The 18,677-nt window shown below is 34.0% G+C and overlaps 1 protein-coding gene across 2 annotated transcripts in view; it reads right to left on the bottom strand.

Moving 5' to 3' along the window:
• Positions 1–453: 453 nt before the first annotated feature.
• LOC140441107 (probable cytochrome P450 6a13) overlaps positions 454–18,677 on the bottom strand; it is a 71,746-nt gene continuing 53,522 nt past the window's right edge. For both annotated transcript variants that reach the window (XM_072531551.1, XM_072531549.1), the window contains exons 5-8: positions 10,630–10,799; positions 5,712–5,910; positions 2,118–2,369; positions 454–694 (exon numbers count right to left, since the gene is read on the bottom strand). In XM_072531551.1, coding sequence (XP_072387652.1) covers positions 531–694; positions 2,118–2,369; positions 5,712–5,910; positions 10,630–10,799 — 785 coding nt within the window. In that variant the 3' untranslated portion in view covers positions 454–530. The remainder of the gene's footprint in view (positions 695–2,117; positions 2,370–5,711; positions 5,911–10,629; positions 10,800–18,677) is intronic.

Here is an 18,677-nt window from a genome sequence, read left to right as displayed (position 1 = left end):
TGCGTCTGGTGATACAATTGAAGATGAAGACGCACGTCGTGGCTGAAGAATCTGAGACAATGGTGTGGGAAAACGTCAATAGAACTTTTCAGAACGGCTGCTGATAGAGTCAAATGGGCCATGATGATCGCCAATGTCCTTAGGGATAGAACTCTGTCAAATGTCTTGGTAAAGTCTGTATAAATAGTATCTATCTGACTTATTCTCTAAGGCGTTTAATATTTTTTTTTTGTGCAAAGAGTACTAAATTTGTTACCGTTGATTTATTCTGAGAAAATCCATGTTGATTGTGTATTAGGCGCTCTTTGCAATAAAATTTTAATTGATCGTTCATTAGTCTATCAAAAACTTTTGGTATAGAGGATTGTTTTTACACACGCTTCGATAATATAATATTTGCTTTTGTTCTGTACATAGAAAAAGAAAACTTAACGAAAAAATGAAACACTACTGTAAGTCTTACAAACTATATTATTATTATTAAAATCAAAAACTAGTGTTGAAAATCATTAACAAATTGTTGAAATTCATTATATTGGTTCTGCTTTCAGGTAAAGAGTTTCTCGTGGCTGTAATATAAAGAAATCTGGATCGATTTGTAGAGGCATTTTGGTACTTGGACTAATTGTCAATTTAAATTTCCGTATAGTCTCTATAATCCCTATTTTGCTTTGCATATATCCAAATCTTAATCCTGTAAAAAAGATATGTTAATATAGATAAAAATGTTAAAAAATATACCGTTAAAACGTAAATTTCATTTAATGGACACTCATTTTGCGCTTAAACGAATGAAAAACGCCAGTAAATCAAATTAATCAAGAATTTCTTGAACTAATAAGCAATTATGGTAGCTTTTACAAAGTTTACACCGATGATTCCTAAAATGAAGAGGAAACTGAGGCGGCAATCTACTCATCAGATTACACAGCAGCCTACAAATTACCTTCATCTGTAATAACTTTCTCTGCTAATGATGGCAAACAAAAAATAAAAAGAGAAATATAATTACGCGTTAATCATTGTATTAAACCATCATTCTCTATCCAGTTCTAGGAAATCAAAACATCCAATAAAAAGGCGTAAGTAGCAGAAGCTCCAACCGAAAAAGAAATATTATGATTTTTCAATAAGTATACACATTTCGAGGAAAACCTGTATTAGCGTGATAGTGCACAGATGTTTTCACAGGAATTGATGTTATAGACATGTGCAAAAGTAGGAAAATAGAACTTTAATCGGTATTTCGAAGCAGTTTCCAAACTAGGACTCCAATATTTTAGGCCATTCGATAAATAGACCAGGCGATGTGAATTTCACGTGAATTTTCACGCGACATTTCTTTTTTGAACGTTAGGTAACTCACGGATACGTTTTAAAAAGTCACAATAAAAATAGTACAGAAACATAAAGAAACAAAAAATTATAATTTTTCTATAAGAGAAAACATTTGAAAATACAAAAAAAAGTAGTTGGATATATTGGTAGATTTATTTAAAGCAGTAATAGAATGTTTAGTTCAATTAGAATGAGTTTTTGATTAGACTATAACCCAACTTAACAATAATGGAATGTCCATTCTTTAGTTAAATGCTTGAATTTTAGTCATCATTTTTTTATTGATACGATAACAGGCCTTTAAGACCTAGATTCAAGATTCAAGGAGGACGATCTGTTGGCCGAAGGCAGAATTTTTGGTTGAAGAATCTACGGGATTGATATCAATGCAGATCAATTATTTGCTTAGAGCAGCAGGTTCAAAAATAAAAATAGCCATTATGATTGCCAACCTCCGTAGGGAGATGGTACTCTAAGAAGAAGACCTATGGAATTTTAAAAAAATTCAATCATAAGCAGCTTCTCTCAGCTCAATAAAATAAAGCTCCTTCTCATTAAAAAAGGATTAAAATATGCCGAAAATAAGAATATTAAAGTTAATTTTTCTTGGCATATATGAACTAAAAAAAAAAGTGAGAAAGATCGACGAAATATTAAGGATAATGTGTAGAAAAAGACGTAAAAATGGAGAACGTTCAGAATTTATGAGAAAAAGCAAACACTATAGAGAAACTACAAGACTACACCAAAAAATATATCAAAAAACAATATACACTTACCTATACAGTTTCGAGGTCCTTCTCCAAACGGCAAGTTCGAATACGGAACAATAGTATTCTTATTTTCAGGACTAAATCGTTCGGGGTTAAACGTTAAAGGATCTTTAAACAATTCAGGATCTCTTTGTATATTAAATATCGGTATTACACAAGTCACACCCTTTTCTACAACTATATTAGTGTTCTTAAAAGTGTAGTCTTTCACACACTTCCTTTGAAGATTTGAAACTACTGGATACAACCTTAAAGTTTCTGGAAGAAAAAGGAAACATTAAATTCATCACAAACATTATATATATATATATATATATATATATATATATATATATATATATATATATATATTATATTATTATTATAACTTACAAAGTATTATTTAGTATTTAAATCTTTGTGCAGTGACCTAGTGTCAGTGCCTTAACTATGGAAACCCATGCAACTGGCAAAATATGCCAGGCACAGTGAGACAGTATACAGTACACAGTGAGATATGAGTATTTCAGTTTCCTTATCGAACATCGAGTCCCGAAAATTTTATACCAAATTTTAAAATGTTATATTTTCGTTTGGTGACGGCTGGCAATGGATTTGGAAGCACAAATACCACATCTGGATTCTGTATAAAAGCGACATTTTCTACGTTAGAAACGACAAAAGCATTGTCTATTTTATTGGTTTTCCTCAAAAACGACACTTTGAACTCTTCATCCTGCTTTTTTACTTTTGTAATTAAAAAGAAAATTAAAAAATATGCAATAATACGAGGTATTATAGCTATATCGTAACCTGTAACTTTTCCAACATAGTGTATTATACCAGGGAACCGTATGAGCACAAATTTTCCTACTGTTATTGGAATATTCGAATCTTGATCCAGCATAAAATTTTCTTCATCCATTTCCATGTCTGAGGAATCTTCTTTATATTCGACTTCCTCTTCACTTTGACTTGTATCACTTTCTTCTGAAATATTTCTGCTTTTCGATGGTACCTTCACGTTTTTTTCCCTTTTTTAACGATGTTAATTCATTCATATAGGTTTTCGTTCTTTGGCTCATTGCCTTCTTTTGTTATTTTTCTCCAATAAGTAATTTTTCAGGGGTATCTGTTAACATTGCGCTTTTTTTATTTCTTCTTGCCCTGGCAGTTTTCTTTGGTCTTGCTTTACGAAACACTCGTGTAATTTCAGGGCAAAAACTTAATGCCTTCTTTTGGCTGAGTTACTTGAGCAACTTCAGTTACTTCAGCTTGTCGACTTGGTCTCTCAACATCATTATCTCCGCTAACAGAATTTATTACAGCAGCATTAACATGACTTGGACTGGGTGCATTAGATAAATCTGTGCTCTTATCGGTGTCTAACAGTCTGTCAGTTACACTTGTTGGAAGAAAATCAGCATCCCCAAATATATTAGGGTTAAATGGATGAATATCCCATCTTTCAAATCCTTTAACTATATTGATGGGGGTAAAAGCATCAAAAAACGCAAGACGAATACATTCGGCTATATTGTAAGTTGTTAAAGGAATATCCGGATTGTTTAACATCCATTTGTTACATTCTCTATTATAATATGATTTAAACGGACCAAAAGCTGTTAGATCAAGGGCTGCATTTTATTGCTGCAATCTGGAGGCAAAGTTAATATAAAAACTACAGCCTCTCTAGCCCTGTTTACTATTTTTGCAGATATGTGACACTCTGCATAATCATAAATAAATAGAGAAGGATTATTTATTGAATTATTTGTTTGTTTGATAAAATACCTCGACAAATAATGCGGAATTCATCCAGCTGATTTGTGCTGCCAACCCTAATATATCGGGAGGAGCACCTTGTAATATATGGAGCTTGAAAAATTTCCTAGGAAATACTAAGACTGGTGCCAGGGAATATAAAGTCGTTAGCCCATACGCCATTTTGCTACAAGTTTCCAAATACTCTTTAAAGCTTTGTTCTTGTTCCTCGTTAAAGACCAATCTGCAACTATAAGTAGGGGTCATGGAGATTTCCCCTTCAGTCAAGCGTTTTTTAGCAACATATCTTTGCAACGTTTGAAATTTTACAGCACATAATTCGGGGGCTCTTCGCAAAGACATGTTCTCATTTATAACTAAATTTACCGCCCTACTCATTGATTCTTTTGAAAAGGTAGCAATTTTTCGTGGTTTCTGTTTTCTTACCATCTAAAATGAATACCGAATTATAGTAACGTTCATAATTAATTATCTTCATTATCAAAAAAAACTTTCAACTTTGCTTTATTTGTAAAAATTATTACCAACATTTAAGATACCAACTACAAACTAGTACAGACTGAGACAGTGTCACAGTGTACTATTTTACTCGATATGTGTTATTCTAAGAAATGATTTTCTATGGTTGAAATTTTGTGAGGTTAGAGTCAACAACAATAATAATAATATTTCGAAGTGATATTATCGAATTAAACTACCTGCTGTTAATTACTACTTCAATAATTCCTTCTAAAAAGTAACTACGTACCTTTGTAAAATATTTTTTTTTTGATATTCTTTTACAAAACTCAGGTTTTGTAAAAGAATTTTTCAAAAAATGCGAATTTACTACAGCGGCATGTGACACTAAACGAGACCCATCCACAAATAAAATATCAACTTAATTGAGCGCCAAATTTGAAAGTGAGAAGCAAATGTCTTACTGTGTACCGCGCATCGAGCAAAAAGACAAAAGAGGGAATGTAAAGGTAGTGGGGGCAAAAATATTGTTAGACAGGAAGTGCCATCTTGAGAGGCCAAATTAAACAAGGAAAGAGAGTCTTTCCTTGTTTCAAATTTAGTCGGGTTATGTTATTATGTGTCCCAACTGTCACATGAAATCTTATTTATATTGAAGTTTTTTAACAATTGTTTCACATTTTAGACTGTTATCGTTAATATTTAATTAAAATTTTCTCGTCTAAGACACATTCTGAAAACTATTTTATAGCTACTGTTAATAAGTGTCGGAAAATTTAAATTTGGCGCATTCGCATTTCCGGATATGTCCGCCATCAGAGGCCACTTTTTTGGTCGCCTTTTCATAACGATTAGATTCCCTCTTTTGTCTTTTTGCTCGATGGTAGAGATAGTTCAAACACTCCTGACCATGGAGCTGCGCGAAGGCGGAGTCAAATTCACTTAAAGGCAGAAAGATTCAATTGTAAGTGGAATTATACAGTGCATAGTACAATGCGTTTCGCATGGAAGTGGGGACTAAACCAAATTTCGTCTACTGCGGCGTGGTCAGGAGTGCTTGCACTATCTCTACCGCGTCTCACTGTGGACTACCCTCCCCTAACATTGGAATGGAGCGGTGTAGGCATTCGAAAGGAGAGTATGTTATAAAAAATTGCTAAATAAAGATGTTATACCGCCAGTCTCGAGTATTAATTGCCAGATCTCATAGAAGGAAAGTTCAAAAAAAAAAAAATCCAGCTTGTAGCGTATGTCCTGGCTAAAGAACCTCGCATTTAAGTTGTTCGTAAAGTTTGTAAAAATTTTTTAAATCGGAATTTATTTATGTAAAAAATTTGAAAGCCGAATTTAGTTACCGTATAAAATATCTGCACTAACCATCAATAACTTGCTGAAGGTACTTCATTTCGTTGATGGATTCGTAAGTTAGTTCTTTTTGATCTTTTAATACTGACGTAATCTCGTCTCTAAGTCTGTCTTGATATTCTGGATGTTTTGCTAACTCATATAAAGCAAATGTCATTGTTGACGATGATGTTTCAAAACCGGCTACGAAGAAGATGGTGACTTGAGCTATCTGCAAAATATAAATTATTCAATACATAAGCTCAGATTGATGAACACTTACATAATATTCAATACACATAATACCTTCCACTAAGTTGGAACCGTAACTTTTTTCTTAATCATTTTAGAAAAAAATTTGTGCAATAACTATAACCCAAAATGCAACGATATGATTGCCAATATGGTTGCCAATAAAGACACGCAATTAAAAGTAATACTATTAGCAGAAAATACAAAACTGTCATCGTAGGAATGGAAACTATTACTACAAAATAATAATAAGTAATAAAACATTAGGTGGAAGTTGAAAAAAAAAAATGGATAATTAAAGTTATAATTATATCACACTTTGAATTTTGCTCTTCCATCCAAGGATAATTCGAAGAGGACCCTTTTTTTATATGTATGTATAATTTCTTCGGATGAGACAACATTCTTTTCAAATGGAACTGTCGCGTCACAACATTGTCGCTGATGGTTATTAATCGCAATAGATAATTGTTCATAATTTAAATTATTAAATTAAAATTAATTTGGAAAATAGAAATATTGGTTTTTTAAACAAAAAATAAAAAATAATTCTGTATTTAAATTAATAAAATTACATATTTGAATGTGATTTTTAATTCGAATAAACTTATTTAATAAGAATTTACGATATTCTCAAAATATATATATATATATATATATATATATATATATATATATATATATATATATATATATATATATATATATATATATATATATATATATATATATATATATATTACTCTAGAGCAAATTTAACATTTTTTGACAAAATTCGTATAAGACTAACAGAATTTGAAAACCTATGGTTGCATTTTGGGTTTTAGTTTTTGCATTACTTTTTATAAAGAATACATTTTTTTCTAAAGTTAATTAAAAGCAATATTCATTGGGAAGAAGCAAACAGACAGAAATGAAATAATACAACCCGTGAGTAAATTCTACAGTGAACTAAACAAAGCCCCTGGAACACTTGAAGAAGCAATCAGTAACTAATAAAATGTACCACAATTCCTTCCGGAATAAGTAGAATCGACAATTACCAAAATAAAAGTGGACAAGCAACTGGAATAGATAGCATAACAGTGAAACTGCTTAAATACGTTGGCCAAAAAAAACTGTCAACTCTTAACAGACATATTTACGTATTGCATAAGATCAATATGCTCACCAGACCAGTGGAATATAGCAAACATAATTCTCATTCATAAGAAAGGTAGCAAAGAGGATATCAGAAACTACAAACTTATAAGTCTACTACCAATCATATACAAGATATTCACAAAGATCATTAACAACAGATTAACAAATACATTAGATGCTGCACAGCCCAGAGAGCAAGCTGGCTTCAGAAGTGGACTCAATACCCTGGATCATATCCATATACTTTGAGAACTAATGAGCTAAAGAACATGAAATATCGCTAGCATTAACCTTCACAGCACACAGCAACTATACTCAGACAACACTAGAAGAAACTCTGAAAGTGAATATAAAAGTAAACCCTCCCCCAAAATATTGAAGTCAGAAGTTGCAAAGGCAGAGCAAATGGGGAAAAGCACTAGGCCCAGAGGACATATACATAGAGGTTCTAACAAAGCCAGATACTCGAGCTCTAAAAGTAGTCCAGAGATGGAAGCCCCAAGGAAACAGAACAAGAGGAAGGTCTCGTAAAAGATGGTTAGACGACGTAGAGAGGGATCTTAAAACCATGAACATCAGTCAGTGGCGAAGAAAAGTATCCAACAGGGCAGAATGGAAGATCATTGTCAAGCAGGCCAAGACTCACAAAGGGTTGTAGCGCCATTAGAAGAAGAAGAAGGATTCGGTTAAATACCACACGATTGGCTTCAATCAACCTTTACACCAATCCCAAAAAAGCCAAACGCTAATAGTTGCGACCAATTCCGAATGATCAGTTTATTGAGCCAGGTCCTAAAACTCTTCTTAAAGATAATTCACACAAGAACATACAACAGATGTGAAGAAGATATTAGCCCCACACAGTTCGGTTTCAGACAAGGATTTGGCACAAGAGAAGCACTTTATAGCTTAACTGTCCTACTTCAGAAATGCAGAGATCAGCAAAAATATGTCTTCCTATGCTTTATAGATTACCAGAAAGCGTTCGATTGTGTTAATCATTCAGAATTAGTAAGATTGCTCCAGGAACATTCGATAGATGAGAGTGACCTTAAAATCATAAAGAACCTTTATATGAATCAAGTGGCATCTGTGAGAGTAGGACTGGAATCTACATCATGTTTCTCAATCGAAAAAGGTGTACGACAGAGTTGTGTCCTGTCACCCCTTCTTTTTAATCTTTACTCTGAAACGATTTTCGATAGAGCCTTAAGTGACACTGAAGATGGAATCAAAATCAACGGACAGGCTATTAGTAATCTTCGCTATGTTGATGATACAGTCATAATAGCTGATAGACAAGAAGCGCTATAATGACTAATAGATAAAATAAACACTGATGGAGAACGACTGGGCTTGAAGATTAATATAGACAAGACGAAGGTAATGGTGGTTAGCAGAACACGAAATATGCAATTAAATATAAGACTAAACAATAAGAACATCCAAAAGGTCCTCAAGTTCAGATATCTCGGTAGTTGGATAACTGAAGATCTAGATCCAGACATAGAAATATTGAGCAAGCCAGAACAGCATTTACTAATATGAGAACCTTGCTAAGCAACAGCAGCCTTAACTTAACGCTTCGATATCGCTTTGTAAAATGTTACATTTACTCCATACTGCTATATGGTGTAGAAACCTGGACCATAAAGGCCAATGTGATGAACCAATTGGAGGCCTTTGAAATGTGGGTATTTAGAAGACTACTTAAAATTCCGTGGACAGTTCACACAACAAATGTCGAAGTATTAAATCGAATGGGCAGAGAACGAGAATTGCTGCCAATAATAAAAAGAAGAAAAACTGCTTATCTGAGTCATATATTTCGAAATTCCAAGAACCAGTTCTTAAAGCTTATTATGGAAGGGAAGATAGAAGAAAAATGGGGCATCGGAAGAAAGAAATACTCATGGCTTAAAAACATAAGGGATTGGACAAACCTCGATGCCCATGCACTCTTTAGAGACACACAAGACCAAGAGGAGTATGCCAAAATTGTCTCCACCATCTACTAATTGAATAGGGCACCATAAGAAGAAGAACCTTCATAGATTTCGAAAAGGCTTTCGATTCTTTATATCACAAGGCAGTAATAGAAGCTTCGACCAACCAAGATACTGACAAACCGTACATAGAAACTTTAGCAAATATATACAGACAAGCAAAAGCTAAGGTAAACATTCATGAAAACACTCCAGAATTTCCTACCAGAGGTATCCGACAAGGAGACTTAATATCAAATATATTCAGCAAAATGAGCTGGCAGAACAAAGGCCTATCCATTAATGAAGAATACCTCAGCCATCTAAGATTTGCAGACGACATGGTTCTGTCTGATTGCTAATAATCCTGCAGAACTACAAGAACTTATTCTTCTTCTTCAGCCTTAAGTAATCCAATTTTGGACACAGGCCTCCACCAAATCAGTCCAGTGTTTTTTATTTTGCGCCACTTGCTTCCAGTTGTATCCTCCGATCTTCTTAATGTCATCAGCCCATCTAATTTGTGGTCTTCCTCTGCTTCTCTTTCCTAACCATGGTCTCTATTGTTTGGTCTCTATTGTTGTATTTCGTGGTTCCATCTTTTATCTTTTAGTCGGGCATTGTGTCCTGCGAAGCTCCATTTTAATTTGAAAGCATGCTCTTCTGCGTCTTTTACTTTGATTTTGCTTCTTCTTTTGTTTGTTTTTTATCTATAAGTCGCACTCCGAGCATTGATCTTTCCATCGCTCTTTGTGCCTTTACTATTTTATCCATATTAGACTTGGTGAGTGTCCACGTCTGTGAGCCATACATGAGTATAGGGATGATACACTGATCCGTAAATTATGGTTTTAGAAATCAACAGAAGAATGAAACTGGTTTGGGCAACCTTTGTTAGAAATGCAGTTACATTCAAATCGAAGATGCCACTCCAACTTAAGAGAAAAGCATTCGATCAGTGTATATTACCAATCATGACATACGACTGCGAAACTTGGACACTAAAGAAAGAGATAATCTTCTTCTTCATGTGCCATCTCCTCTAAGAAGGTTGGCAACCATCATGGCAATTCGCACTTTCGATACCGCTGCTCTAAAGAGGTCAGCAGAAGTGCAATTAAAGACATAATAGCGAACCTCAAAGTCACTCAAAGGTTAATGGAGCGATGCATGTTAGGTATAACAAACAGAGATCTAAAAAGAATAGAATGGATCAGACAGAAAACCAAGATCACTGACGTAATCCAAAGAATTAAATCTTTAAAATGACAGTGGGAGGGACATTTAGCACGAAGAACTGAAAATAGATGGTCTTCTAGAATTACACTGTGCTATGCAAGAGGCGTCAATAGACAAGACGACGTCCAAATTTAAGATAGGACTATAACATAAGGAAACAAGTCGGTACAAGATGCCACAGAAAAGCGAATAATATAATAAGACAATCGTGGGCAGAAATGAAGAACGACTACGTAAGAAAGGCTGCACCATAATCGGTAGAATACGCTGAGAATAATGATGATGATGATGAGTACACGTATCTATATGAGTAATATTCATTTCTCTCTTACCACTTGGTCGAACGTTAAATGGTTTGGAGCATCTTTTGGTTGATCTAATAAGTTGATCATTAACTGAAGAAAATCTTCTCTTCTTACGTTATTTTTTCTTCTATAATCGACCGTTGAACCAATTATATTGATGAAAAATTGGCGTTGTTCCTTTTTCACGCTTGGGACTCCTAGAACAATATTATTTAAATCAACAAATATATTTTTGATAGTGTAAGATATACAGTGGGTGGCCAAATTATTAGGGACAGTAAAAGATTTCTTAATTTTTTAGTTTTACTGATTTTTTTTGCAATTTGTTGGCTTTAAGGCTTGCATTTATTTTTTGTATAAGAGATTGAGAAATTAGGGTCACAAAAACATTAAGTTTTGTTAGTAAAACCATTTATTTTTTTCCCAAAATTTTTTTTAACATAATATGACTAATTTTAATATTTAGTGATGCCACCCTTTGCTGCAATTACAGCTTCTACGCGTCGGGGCATGCTCTGAATACAAACTCCTGCGTTGTGTTTTAAGTTAGGGTTATGATGCCATTCTCTAATAAGAGCTTCAATCAACTGCCGCTTCGTGGTGATAACATCTTTGGTGATCTCCCGTTTGGTTAACTCCCACATGCTCTCTATAGGGTTCATGTCAGGTGAATTTCCCGGCCAGGGCAGAACTGCAATATTTTCTTTGATCAGATATGAAGTTACACTCCTGGCTTTGTGGCACGGTGCAGAATCGTGCATAAAAATGTAATTTTTTTCACCAGGGAACCATTCTTTGAGCTGGGGCAGTAGCTGAGTTTCAAGTACTCGCTTATACTGGTCCTGTCTCATTGTCCCTTCCACGATGTATAAGCGTCCCATACCCTTTGCCGAGATTACAGACCACACCATGACACTCACCGGATGTTTAACTCTCTCCACAATGCAATCTGGATGGAACTGCTCCCCAGGACGTCGTCGGACAAACGCACTTTTATCCACCAAAATCTGAAATGTTGATTCGTCGGAGAAGCATACCTGTAAAAATGATAATATTCGCTGTTCACAAACTTCATTCGTTAAAAAAAGTCATACTTACTCGACTCCAGTCTTCAACAGTCATACTTCGGTGTTCTTTGGCCCATTGGAGTTTCTTTCTCTTCATGGCTTCGGTGAGCCGTGGTTTTTTCATAGGCCGGCGACCTAGCAGATTCTCTTCGGCCAGTCGTCGTCGTACTGTCCTTCTGGAAACATTAATTCCTTCATCATTATTCATCGTAGTCAGATGTGTCACACTCTTTTTACGATTTTGGAGACAAATATCCCTAATTTGACGATCAGTACGAGGAGTAGTAATCCTTTTCCTGCCACATTTTCCAACACGGCCCGGTTCCAATGCCTCGTTTGAATTCATTTTTATTTTTATTCGATTAACTACAGACTTTGAAACACCTGCAGTAGTTGCTATAACTCTCTGGGAAAGCCTCGAGTGCAGTAATAATGTTTTTATTTCTCTAATTTTCCCTGGAGACAAGTCTGCAATTTTGCCCATGCTAAAAAAATAATTTTGAATTTAAACAATCTTTTTAAATAAACTCGTGTCATTAAATGTAGCAAAAATTACTAAATAACAAATATTACTTACCTGTTAAATATATCTGACACGAAAACCGACCAAAAACAATTTAAAACGATTTGCAAATATTTTTAAACCTCACTGCGGTGACAGCCGATGACCAACTGAGATGCAACAATAAACAATAATTATTATTTTATAGATAAGCAGTCTGCCAGTGTTGCCGCTTATCAAAAATTTTAATAGTTATACCAGAAGAATTACCAAGTAAAATACAGATATGAACACCAATTTTTTTGGTCAAAAAAATAATTTTAAGTAGAAAATACAAAAATATATGCAGTGTCCCTAATAATTTGGCCACCTACTGTATTTCCTATATAATTTTTGATATTAATTTATTATATGATAAGGGGTGAAATTTGGTTGTGATCGCTACTAGGAGATAAAGTTAAATATGTGGGCATGTTCTCCGAAGCCGTGTCAGTCAGGAGTTGACAGCCGTGCCGGACGGATCAAGGAATTTGGATATTGGTCAAAATACTTGGGAATTCCAAGTTTGGCCAAATCCAAATTTCTAATTGACTCAATGCAGGGAAATTCCACTTTTGCTACGTAAAACAAAGGATTTGTTTTACATAAAAGCAGGTAGATTTTCTCTCATCGGTCAGTCGAGCTTGCCTCTTCTAGTGTAGACCTAGTCGGTGCTATTATTGTTCCTACTAAGTTATTGTTCTATTTCTGATTTCCTATATACCATTTTATTTTAGCATTATTGTATATTCAGACCTTTTAAGGTTAGAATATTACATTAATCTATATTTGTTCATGTACTGATTGTTTGATATTTTATTTGATTATTTTGATTGTTTATTTTTCTTGTATTTTGTGTCTAAGTTGTTCTTCCGTAAGTTAAGAACACTTAGAAATATTTATCTTGCTTTTTCTATTTTATATTTTGATTTGTACTTTGTCTAAGTAGTTCTTTCCGGTAAGTCAAAGAACTCTTAGAAATATTTCTCTGAATATTTGACTTGTTATTTTAATTGTGCCACTAAGCCGTTCTTTTCCGGTAAGTCAAAAGAACACTTAGAAATATTTTCATAATCATTGTTGCATTATTATTTCCGATATTTTATCTAAGATATTTTCTTCCTTAAGTTAAGAAAATACTTAATACATTTGTCTCTTTCATTTTCTATTTTATGCTAAGTTGTTTCTTCCGTAAGTCAAGAAACACTTGGCAATATTTCCACATCTTTTCTGTATTTGATTTTTCGTGTTTGTAAGTCGTTTCTTCCGTAAGTCAAGAAACGCTTATAAATATTTGTATTCTTATTTTTCCATATTTGATTCTCTTGTTTGTTTTCACTCTAAGTTGTTTCTTCCGTAAGTCAAGAAACACTTAGGAATATTTCTGCACTTTTCTATTCTTTTATCTTGTGTATTTTACTTTTCATTCTAAGTTGTTTCTTCCGTAAGTCAAGAAACACTTAGAAACATTTTCTTTGCATTGTACTTTTATACCATTTTATTTTTCTTGTTTACTAAGTTATTCCTTCCGTAAGTCAAGGAATACTTAGACTATTTTACCTGTTCTGTTTTCTATTTTTGATCTGTTATTTTGTAACTGCTCCTTGGAACTGTTATCTATAACAGATACTTGTCACGGTAACCGATATTTTATACCAGTAGCAGTATTAAACCATTTCATCAGTGACAAGCAAAGATGGTCAACACCTGGTCTAATTCCGAGGACAGGAAGAAGTCCGCAGAGCCGGCGATGGGTCCTACAGGCCCAAATGCCCCCTCTCGGCAACAGGCAATCGAAGTGCCGTTGATCGAGAGTGTGACTGCGCGAAATGAAAAATTTCACTTAAGAACCGGAAGATATGCGACTTCCTTCAATGATATTTTTTTTTAATTAAGATTAATTTTATACTCTATTTGGAAATGCATGATAGTACAGTGTTTAGGACAAACGTTCACAACGGTCTTAGAGCACGACTGTTTAAAGCAGAACAATTTGAAGTATCCATATCTTATTATCTTGGCAATAAAGTAAAAGTAACAGTATCAAAAGCTAAAGCAAAAGCTTATACAAATCTATACAACCAACTTGATTCCAGGGAGGGTGAAGCAAAAATATATAAAAATGGTCGCAAAAATATCAAACGAGAACTGGTGTTCAAGCAATTAAAAATAAAAATGGTAAATCAGTTGTGTAGCATTTTAAAATTCCTTGGTATATATTGAAATCCCCTCGTATATGTGTTAAAACACCGAAGAGTCTTCTTCTTCTTGATGTGCCTATCCGTTACGAATGTTGGCGATCATCATGGCAATCTTTATCTTATCTGCAGCAGCGCGGAAAAGCTGCACAGATGTTGTATTGAACCAGATTCTGAGGTTCTTTAACCAAGAAGTTCTTCTTCTTTTCAGAAGAGTAATTTCAGTGTATTTCTATTTCCTTTCGTACAAGTTAAAATAGAAATATTCTTTCAATTCCTCTTTGCGTCGACGAGTCGATAATAAACCATTTTAAAGTTTGTTTATACACTCATGGACAAACATATCGAATATTTTGGAATTTTGAAATTTTTGTTTTTTCAAAATAAATTCTGGCGAAGCAAGTCGTTTATTGTCAAATAGAGTTTATTTTAACAATGTTTAATGAACAATTTTAAGTTTTTATGCTGAGAAAATTGTGAAAAAAAAATGTTTAATACTAGGTAAATAAGGTTATTTTACTCTAAACCTAAATGATGATTTAAATTTCTTAAACAACTGGTTTAAACTGAAAGAAGTGCATGATCAGTAACGAGTATTCCCCCCTCTAACTGTTATGACTGCTTGCATCCTTCTCGGCATGCTTGCAAGTAAATTTTGGACATACTCTTGGGAAATAGTATTCCATTCATACTGTGCAGCAAGCCGAAGCTGCTGTTTTGTATTTAAAATGGGATTTCTTTGTCGTATGTGGCGTTTTAGGTGATCCCACATGTGCTCTATTGGATTTAAATCCGGGCTAGACAGTGGCCAATCCAATCTTCGAATTTGAACCTCATCAAGATAATTACTCACTATGGCAGCGGCATGTGGTCAAGCATTATCCTGCATTAACGTGAATCTTTCATATTCAATGTAACCAACATATGACAAAACATGATCTTGCAGGATGTTTTAAACGTAAGAATCACCAGTCATCCGTAAAATCACTTCCACAAGTGCGATACGTACCTCCCAACTAATACCTTCCCAAAGAATTATACCATCAACTCTAAAACTAACGGTCTGGGTGAGACTGCAGCTGGCCAATCGTTCTCCAACTCTTCTGTAGACGTAGTTTTGACCACCTGGCTTCCATAATAGGATTCTGGTCTCATCAGTGAAAAGAACGTTTTTCCAGTTGTCGATATTCCACTAAATATGTGTTCTTGCAAATTCCAAACGACGAGGTTTATGATTTTGGAGAAGAACAAAGTGGAACTTTGGCGGCGTGTCTGGGCTTTAAGTTTGCTTCTTTTGATCTTCGTCTAACTGTTTGTGAACTCACATTAACATCTAACATTTGATAGCTCATTTCTAAGGTGCATCGATGTCAATGAACGATTTCGTGTAGAATTAAGAACCAAAAAACGGTCATCAATTGCGGTTGTGCACCTTGGGCGTCCTTGACCAGGCCCTCGTACAAAATTTCCTGTTTCGCGGTAACTTTTTAGAGTATTTGAAACTATAGATTCAGTCCTGCTGAGACGTCGTGCGATACCTTTTTGTGCACATCCTTTCTCGTACAAAATTACAATATGTGCTACTTGGACTTCATCGCAGTGCCGAATTGGTGGGATACTTGTTTTAAACTTAGTTAAATCAAAACAATATTTAATTAAACTTAATAAATTAAACTAAAAATAACCGAATTAGTATGATTTTTCCTTAACGTGAAGAAGGATTTTTATGATAAAATGTACGAATGGCACTAACCACTAAATAAACGTCAAAATAAACATCAAAATATTTCAAACCAGTTGAGTACATCAGCCTACTATATGAATATTACCAGTAATATAAAATTATTTTGAAATAATAGTGACTACAAAAAAAAATTGGAAAATTCCAAAATATTCGATATTTTTGTCCATGAGTGTATTTCACAGACGCATATTCTTTGATCGAAAGCCGCTCGATATTGCATTTCAAATAAACATCCATTTAGATCGCTGAGAAGGTTTTGCCGGAAAGATAATTGCGACACTCTCGCTGAGGCCGTTGTCAAGAGCGGTTGGCTTCAGGTTAGTCCAAATTTTATGTCGAATTTGTAATGTTTTCTCGTCCTTCGTCCCTTTTCATGAAAATCTAGTGTGTAGTGGCAGTTAATTGTGCAGTTTATGAAGGATTGAATATTTGGTCAAGGAGAACAGACGTCGTTTAGTTTGGTCGGAGAGAACCGGCAAATTTGTGAAGAAAAGTGATTTTTACTCAATGTGATGTGTCAGCTCTGAACGATTTATCATTGTTTTTTTGTTTGTAAACCGTCTCTCATATGAGATGTTTGTAGAACGGCGTTTGCAACAAATTTGAAAAGTACCCACATGTTCCAGTTTTTTTAAAAAGCGGGGCTTCAAATTGTCAGTCCAGTGTCCCAATTTCAACCTCAAATAGTCAGAACATAAGAAGCGTTTCAGAACATAATTCGAAATGTGAGATGCAGTTTTTTGTTCGAGTGGCAGAGAGGTTAAATTCCAGTTCCTAACCCCTGAAAATTTAAAGTAACTTTAGTGCAATCCAGGTAACTTTTTTTGTTTGAACTTTTAAAGATAGAATAAACACTTTTAATAATAATTGCTTTCATAACAATTTAAATTGTATTACTTAAAATTGTAGATCATAGGGCGTGGCTTAGATGTCATTTTATTTGTTCTCGTTTTAAGACTTAGTTTTAGACAAGACAAATATCTAATCATATTTGAGATTTTGTTTTGTTTTTGGAAAAAGGTTAACCTCTATTATGCACAGTTTCACTTAAAAATATATTTTTTTCATTTGTAATAATTTATTTCTGCTACAAATTGTCGCTCATTAACAATTGTAAGTTTTATAGTATCTCCAACTGCTAGAGTTTGTAAACGGATAGGACATAGTAAGTGTTTCTTTTTGTTATTTTTGTATTTACTTTTGTGACTATCTAGTATTTTTGTATTGTCTATTTTTGTAACTGTTTGTGGTGAGACAACAATAAATGTTTAATTTTTTTCCTAAACCATTTTGTTTATTTCTCTTAACTAACTCTCTAACTCTTTTTTTTTGAGTTTCATTTAAAAAGATATATTTTTCATTTCTAATAATTATTTCAATAGTTACAACTAGTTGTTGTAATCGTTACAATTTGTTTCCTCGAAGCGGCGTCCTTATTTCAAATAGCTAGACACCTTCTAGTGTTTTGTTTGTCCATTTGTTCCAGAAGATTCATGTAAGTACTCCTTTGTGTCATTTATGTAGTTGCCCGAATCCAATTCCCTTCCCATTCACTTATCCACGACCCAGCTACTCCAAATAAACCCTGAGAGCCGTTCGCAATAGTTTTATTTATTTTGCTTGCCCCTCAATAATTCCTGTCCCCAATTTTCAACCCCCCATAGTAATACCCTATGTGGTAGGCAAAATAATTCGTCACAGTTGGAGCAGATGATATTCTTGGGTAAATATGGACAGCTGTAGGAGAGACAGGAAAAAGTTGGCTAATAGGTTTATTTAATAGAATTATGAAAGTGAGACAAATGCCAGAGGATTGTAGAAGCAGTATACTACCGTGCTAACAGAAAGGCGGTAACTGTTTTTTTTTTTTTTGAAAATGAGATATTTTTATTTCTATATAGAATAGAGTAAGTATTTTAAATCTATTTTCATTGACTTAACGGTGGTACAAGAATGTTATTTTAAATTAAACTGCAATCTTTTTAGCGGTATCTACACTTTTCAATTAAAATCGATGGCCATCTATTAAATTGAATTATGGAAGTGGTACAAAAGCCAGACGAATGGAGAAGCAGTATATTAGTAGCTATTAAAAAAACAAGAAAGATATATAACAATACACAAACTATAGGGCCACGCAACTACTTAGTTATGCTTAAGTTATTTTTTTGTTTTTAACTAATTTCGTAGTATAAGTTGTATGATATATGATGTGTTGAAATGATGTGACACATGAAGATTGGTTTCTTCCATTGAGCTCATTATCCAAAAAGATTGGGTTAGGGAGGGGTAAGGCCCTACTGAAACTACCTTATGACCAAAAACAAGTATTTATAATGGCAGAGTATAGTATATGTACAGTAGACTCTCTCTTAACCGGCAACCTCGGGACCAGAGCCGGGCCTGTTGACCAAATGGCCGGTTAATCCGATATGCAGGCATTTTCATGAGAAAAATCAAGTACATACATAGATATATCAAACACATGTACAGGAAGGTGTATATTAATAACAATCACGAAGTAT

Source organism: Diabrotica undecimpunctata, chromosome 5 (genome assembly GCF_040954645.1).
Source record: "Diabrotica undecimpunctata isolate CICGRU chromosome 5, icDiaUnde3, whole genome shotgun sequence".
Lineage (NCBI taxonomy): Eukaryota > Metazoa > Arthropoda > Insecta > Coleoptera > Chrysomelidae > Diabrotica > Diabrotica undecimpunctata.
This window is presented reverse-complemented; position numbering and strand designations above follow the sequence as displayed.